Source organism: Syngnathoides biaculeatus, chromosome 17 (assembly GCF_019802595.1).
Source record: "Syngnathoides biaculeatus isolate LvHL_M chromosome 17, ASM1980259v1, whole genome shotgun sequence".
Taxonomy (NCBI): Eukaryota; Metazoa; Chordata; class Actinopteri; order Syngnathiformes; family Syngnathidae; genus Syngnathoides; species Syngnathoides biaculeatus.
In genome coordinates this window covers 20,730,396-20,737,414 of record NC_084656.1, presented here as the reverse complement: position 1 = coordinate 20,737,414, position 7,019 = coordinate 20,730,396, and the positions used below count along the sequence as shown (strand labels likewise).

Below are 7,019 nucleotides of genomic sequence, written 5' to 3'. Positions count from 1 at the left end.
GCCGCCTTCAGGGGACCTCGCCGGAAGCTCCGTCATCGCGCAACTATCAGAATTCGACCCCCAAAAGCACCGCGGGTGCGAAAAGCAGATTGAAACCACTCATAAAAAAAAAAATAATAAAATACTGAATTGCGCATACATATCTAGCGGTATGTCGATTGCTTAAAGCCAGTCGGCCGCCATCTTGGTACTCCCAAAACGTGAGGGGGACATGATTTACAGGTTAGATTAGGGCAGGTTTTTTCTCAAAATTTGGAATATAGAATTAAAACTGGTCGCGTGAGCTTGACATTTTTTCAGTTTTGGTAACATGAAGGATTTTTAACTCGACGTGGTGAGCCAAAAAAGGCGAAGTGCAAAGGAAAGACATAGAACACCGCGACTAGCAAGAAACCTTTCATATTACCTCGGGCCCGATTTCCGTGATGTTAACTTTTCCCAAAATACACTGAGAAGCACTATTATCATAACATAGCAACAAAAAACTCCGCATTTTCGTCATAAAACATTACATTTTAAGTCAATCAGATATATTTCTGGAAATAAGGACGATCAATGGGAAAGTGCATGCTACACATTGTTCATTTGTTTTCTCTGTGATGTCGTATTTCAGACAGAAAATTTCAACTTGTTTCCCCGCATTTGAAAATCAAATTGGTCTGTATCATGAAATTCATCAAAAATTTCACAGAAAAATGTGTTTTCTTGCTTATCCGCTGATGAAGTTTGGGAAATATTGACATCGCTTTTCGCGAAAAACCTTCGGGCTATAAAGGTGAAGCAGAGTGAACAGTGAACAACAACCGGAAATAAAACTTTGTTCAAGTGAATTAAGATCATCAGAAAATAAAAATAAAATAACTTAACAAAAAACAAGTTTAATAACAGTGTCAAAGTAAATCTTTCTAACTTGTGGAATGTTTTCTCGCAGCCACGAAACTGGCGATTAACGCACAGGTCGGCGTGTTTGTTTTGAGAGTATCAAGATGGCGGATGGCGACTTCAGTTTTGGGGGCCAATGAGCAATCCATTTTTTTTTTTCATATCAGTGATTGAAACTGCTTTACTCCATACCTTGCAACCCAGCACGCCCAAATCTGTGTACTAATTAAAATCTTCATCCCATTAACTATTTACAAGTGCTAGATGTTACAGTGACATATTTCATATTTCAATTATATGGAATAAAAACTGAAACCAATTTTAGTCAAGTGCTGTAACGAGCACGTAATATCACATTAGCAAATGTTGTTACTCCTCTTGGCAGCTGGTAAAGCGTTGGCCTCACAGTTCTGAGGTCAATCAGGTTCAATCCCGGACCCGCCTGTGTGGGTTTTTCTCGGGTTCTCCGGTTTCCTCCTACATCCCAAAAACGCGCAACATGAATTGGACAGTCTAAAATTGCCACAAGGTGTGATTGACTCTTTGTCTCGATCTGCCCTGTGATTGGCTGACAACCAGTTCAGGGTGTACCCCGCCTCCTGCCTGTTGACAGCTGGGATAGGCTCCAACATTACCCGTGACCCTCGTGAGGATAAGCGGCGAAGAAAATGATTACTTCTCGTGAAGTGCTCCTGAGCAGTACTGGTGCTTTAGTGCACGGTTTTGTTTCACTTTTAATATCTAGCTTTCCTTTTTTTTTTTTTAGCATTAATTTAATCATATTAGTATGATCTTTGTTCTTACAAGATAATTTTGTCGAGCCAAAGCTGGGCAGTTTTTGACTTTTTTTTTGTTTTTACTTTAATTTTTACTTTTGTAATGAGGTGCATTTCATAATCTCTACTACTTGTACGCTTCCCATAATATTTCTTGACACGAGCGTATGTATTGCAAATACTTTTGATACCTCTGTGACAAGTGGTCAATTTTAAATGAAATTACATTTACCGAGATAAATTTAAACTAAACAAAATAGTAAATGTTATCATCTGCATTATGAACAGACCCGCAGAAAATTCAGCTCGAAAGCAGCAGTGGAGGACAGATGAACAACCCCGAAAAGAAACATTTTAATGGTTTTTAACAAGGGGGGGAAAAAAATGGAACCGAAGATTCGACGCTCTTGAAGGGGGGAAAAGTGAGCTGGAAACTTGAAGAAAAAAAAAAAAAAAAAATTTCAAGTGAGTGGCCAGGTGATGCGCATTTTATGTACAGTAAATAAAATAGGTATAAAATGACGTTAAGGTGTACATTTGGCCAAGTTGTTTCAGGTCACATCCATTTTTTTTGTTTTTTTTTTTTCAGTAAAAGTGCACATTTTGGTCTTCACTTCTTCACCTCGCCCAGATCATCGATGCTGTCGTCATCCACCTGAAACGGAAGAGTTCAAAGACATTTGAAATCTTTTCTCCCCAGTTAGCACGATTGATCCTTTACATGAATTAATTGATCAACGGGTTGCTCGTCTGCACTTATTTATTCAAAATAATTTAACGGAATTTCCGGCCTGTAAACTGCGAATTTTTCAACCCTGCGGCTTATGCTGTGATGCGGCTAATTTGTGCATTTTTTCCTCACGGCCGCAAGGGGGCACTCGAGCGGAAAAGGTAAAGAGTGATACCGGTGGAATATATGTGCCGAGGAAGTGATTTTTACCGGTATGTTGTTTCTAACTGGCCCTGTTGGCGCTGTGCTAGTCTGTTGCTGCTGTGTTACTGCCGTGTCTCAGTGGTTTTTACCATTTTTTTTTTAACTGGCCCTGTTAGCGCCACGCTAGAACAACCGCTGCGCTAGCGTTAGCACCGTGCTCGCGCTTTCCTGCTGTGTTACTGCCACATCTCAGTGATTTAGGTATGTATATTTTTTTGTCCTACCGTGTTGCGACTGTGTAGCTGCCGTGGCTGTTTTTTTTTTTCTTTCTTACCAGCCCAGTTCGTGCTACCGTGTTTTTGCTGTCTTAAGCTCAGCTATTAAAACTTTGAAAACTCTGCGTACCGTACAGGTGTCAAACTCACTGCACTGGATCGGTTTTCATGCGCGCTGTGGGCGACAAGTACGCAATTGCGCAGTTGCGCAGCTAAGAGAGAACATTGGTCAAGACTCCACAAATTAAGCGACGTTTTTCAATATGTATTTCTACTCGGAACAAATTTGACGCGTTGATTTTTCCTGCTCGACTAACTTGCTCTACTTTTGTATGCAGTTTTCCTACTTTATGTACAGTTTATGTACAGTTAGCTCTGTTGTCTGAGCTACTTTATATCGCGTTCAGTAGTTAGCATAAAGCCCGTGGTGGACAGTTCATAATGTATCCTCCAGATGCCCAAACGTGTTATGATATTTTGTTAATTTGTAGCAAGTCACCTCTGGCCACTTCTCCTGAATGACGTCGATGATGTCGTCGGTGAAATCTCCCTGAATGATGATTTCGTCCTCTGCCGTGACGGAGGCGCCACAGGAGAACTTCTGAGCAAAGAACCGCTGAGCCTCTTTCAGCTCAATGTCTGCCAACCGTCAAGGACACGACACACCGCGTTCAAGCGTGCGTATTAAATATGACGTGCGTGACTTGATGCAATGAACTCACCAAACGTTGCCAGGCCACACACCCGCGTCACGTATTTCTTCTTGGCTCGCGGGATTTTGGCTATCGTCACCTTCTGAGGCACGGTCTTCTTCTTCTGTTTAATCTGACCTCGCCCGCCTGGGCAGGAAATCAAGACGAGTGAGCGCAAAAAATAAAAAATAAAAAAATTTGAAAAAAAAAAAAAGATGCATTTTTGGAAGCAAGAAGAAGACGGCGAGCAGGTCCCGTTCAGATTGTTAGCATTAAACGATTTGCTTTGGTTGAACGAGTTTAAATGTACGTTTAAAAATAATTTTTAGAAAAAAGAACAACAAACCCCTCTTCTGCTTCTTCTTCTCCTCCTCCTCGACACTCGGCGGCGCGTCTCCAGCGTCGGGATCCTTTTTGGGGGCTTTGGCTGCGGGGCCAGTTGGCCGGAAGGACGCAACGCAAACGTTTTGAACACCAACAGCGCGGGGACGTAAAAAAAGACGACGACTTTATTGACGCTCACCGAGAGTCATTCGAGCGAAGACGTCCGGGAAGTTCTTCTCCAGCCACTGCCGGCACTTGGCCGGCTCGGGCATGTACTCGCAGTACTGTCCGTGTAATGGATTACAATTAGTTACGTGAGATCAACAGCATACGTAGTATTACACGCTTATTGCACATACCTCTGAAGGCAAAGAGCACACTGCGGAGGAGGAAAAAAAAAAAGATTAATAACTACTGCGTCACAGAAAAGATATCAAATTCCAATTTGCGAAGGTCCGCTACCTTAACGGCCAAAGCAAAATGCCATAGATGTGCTAACAAAGCTAGCATTGATGTCACAAAGATGATAAACGATCAACTTATATTTGAACACAAGCACATTTTTTGAAAACAATTATAAAATTACAACAGCTTTGTTGACACACTTATGTTTTTTCATCATCAAATCTACACGTAGTATTTCGGTATATATTATAATATCCCTTGGTGGCTAATGCGCACAATGCTCATGGAATTATGACACGCAAGTGCTTTGATTCTTTATTTTATTTTCGTTTTTGAGAAAGTGCAATACTGTAGAGTGCCTTATTCACTAATTAGGAAACATTTTTTGGATTTTTTTTTTTAGGGGATTTTCATTCCTTAAAGGTCATGATATGCATGATTTTTAGTCTGTTATTAATGAAATAACGGCACCTGGTACGGACCCATCCGTTTTTTCCACCACAACATAAGATTTTGAGATATATGGCTTTTTGTAACTCGTCGTCATCGCTCGCGGCCAGCGTTGTTTTTATCACCACCACGCGGAGGTGGTTTGACCGTGATCCGCATATCATCTAAATATTGTCCGAAACAATAGCGTAATATTGCCCCCGTCACTTCACTCGGTTGTGAGATGTTCTCTTCTCCGAAAAAATCTTCCGTGTCAGAAGGGGCGTGTTCGTCTCCCATATTAGGCGGCGCAGCCTGTTTTCAATGGCGAACGTCCCGGCGTGATGTCACGGACAGAGGACGCAGCCAAGATGGCTACCACTTGGATGTCGAATGAGACTTCCGCAACTTTGCGCACAGATGACGCGCTCTCCGCTCATATTTATTTTTTCGTATATACATTGAATTGAGTGATGTTATATGTATTTTTCATTATGATATCTATTTTACAATGTTTATAGGGATGACACTTGACCTTTAAGTTACGAGCGTGGCCACGGATCACACTTCAATGTCAAGCTACCACTCGCGAAATTTGCTTTCTTCTTGGGATAAAATCCAAGTAAAAACTTAAATGAACCAAAAGACTGCTGCAAAACATTTGTGGCTTGGACGCACATACCCCAGGTCGAAAATATGCGGCTACATGACTACTTTTTCGACTCATAAATTGACAAGATGTCTTTGGAAATGTTCAACCACGATTGACTCCACCGGGCTCCTTTTCCAATTCTTGGGTGGCAATCACGTGATCATGGCCGCCGTTTCTACAGACAAGCTAGGCGTTGCGGACGACATCACCATGGCAACCTCCACAGACCCATGTGTAAGCGGTTTTCCGCCTACTTTAATTCACTCGACGACGTCGCCAAAGCTCGATATGATATGCCGTTTTTTCCAAGAACTCCATTGTATCTTCTCATTCATGCAATCTAATCTTTGGAACATATAAAAATTGCTTCCCAATGTCTCTGTTTCCACGATTTCCACATCCGTAGACGCAACAAAAATCTGATATGACGACGACAGACAGCTGACTGCTTGTCTGCAACAATGGCGGCCAAGTACCCGGATGAACAAGCGAGACGTCACGTGCAACACAGCCATAACGTGAAAATAATGGCGCTCATTTTGCCCGTTTCTTTGTGGGAATCAAAGTCCCAAATTGTCGTTTTGAAAAACAGTCACAAGATGGGTCAGGAAGCCGCTAAATATAGCAACTAAATTTTGACCAAGTTGAAAATAGTTACTCTGCGCGGGTAACCTAGCTCCTTTCAGTTCATCGATTGAAAATTATTGATATAAAAAATATATATATATATGTACCTCCACAGTAAAGAACTTTCAATGGGTACTTTGAATCAGGGTCGACTGTGTCGTGTTCTGTCGCATCCATCTCAGTAGTGGCCATCATAAATTGTCTGGAAAACACAGATATTAAACATTCTTTCATTTACTTACATAAAATACTGTACCTTTATCTATCTAGGCCATCATGAATAGTGACAACAATTAAATGTCCTTCCATTACAAATTGTTGAAGGTAAAACTAACCTGTGCATGCACAAGTTATTATTCAGCTAAACTGGACCAAATTTCACACTATCCAAGGACAGTTGAGTATTTTCGTACACTTTATATACATTTGTGACATTATTTTTTGGTAGTGTGGGGTGATTTTTTTTTTTTTTATAAATGTAAATATGGGTTGGCTCACTCAATTAAAATTGGGAAAAGTTATTTGTAATTGGATATTTTTGTACGCTGTGAAGTTTATCATTTCGGTAGCATTGTCAGTTAAATGGATGAACCGGCTCACGCATTTCCGTAAAAAAGGGCCAACATTTCAACGAATTTTAACAAAGCACGAATGTAGAATTGTTCACATGTTTTTGGTCCTCGTAATTTTTTCTTTAAAAACGCAGTCAGGTTAAAGCAAGTGTATTTTTTTCTGATGCTGTTGAGTCACACAGCTGTCACCGTTAGCTGCTCGTTAGCTTTAGCACGCTAGCACCCGTGCCACAAACTCATAGCAAACATTCGCGCTACGCACCCCGCAGAATATCCGTTAAAAGCGATTTCTTCTTGACAACAACGTTGGCATCGTTGGCGGTGACGGACGCTTTAGAAAGTCATTGTGGGTTTTCTTTTATTGGTTTTTTTTTTTTTTTTTTGTCCTCAGGTGCGATCGCAGACTAGTTGGCGTACTTGGAGCACGCTTCGCTCGCAGAGCTCTTCTTGCTCGCGGGATGGACGAGGGGCTGAGGGAAGGGCGCAAGCCGGCAATGTGCGCCCTCTGCAG

The 7,019-nt window shown here is 41.5% G+C and overlaps 1 protein-coding gene across 1 annotated transcript; it reads right to left on the bottom strand.

The window, feature by feature from the left end:
- Positions 1 to 1,996: 1,996 nt before the first annotated feature.
- denr (density-regulated protein) lies at positions 1,997 to 6,943 on the bottom strand. Its single transcript, XM_061800548.1, has 8 exons — positions 6,771 to 6,943; positions 6,044 to 6,138; positions 4,183 to 4,202; positions 4,023 to 4,107; positions 3,846 to 3,926; positions 3,530 to 3,646; positions 3,307 to 3,446; positions 1,997 to 2,313 (listed from the first exon to the last, which is right to left on the bottom strand). Exons 2-8 carry the CDS (start codon positions 6,129 to 6,131, stop codon positions 2,269 to 2,271), a joined length of 576 nt encoding a protein of 191 aa, XP_061656532.1. The 5' UTR covers positions 6,132 to 6,138; positions 6,771 to 6,943; the 3' UTR covers positions 1,997 to 2,268.
- Between the last annotated feature and the right edge of the window lie 76 nt (positions 6,944 to 7,019).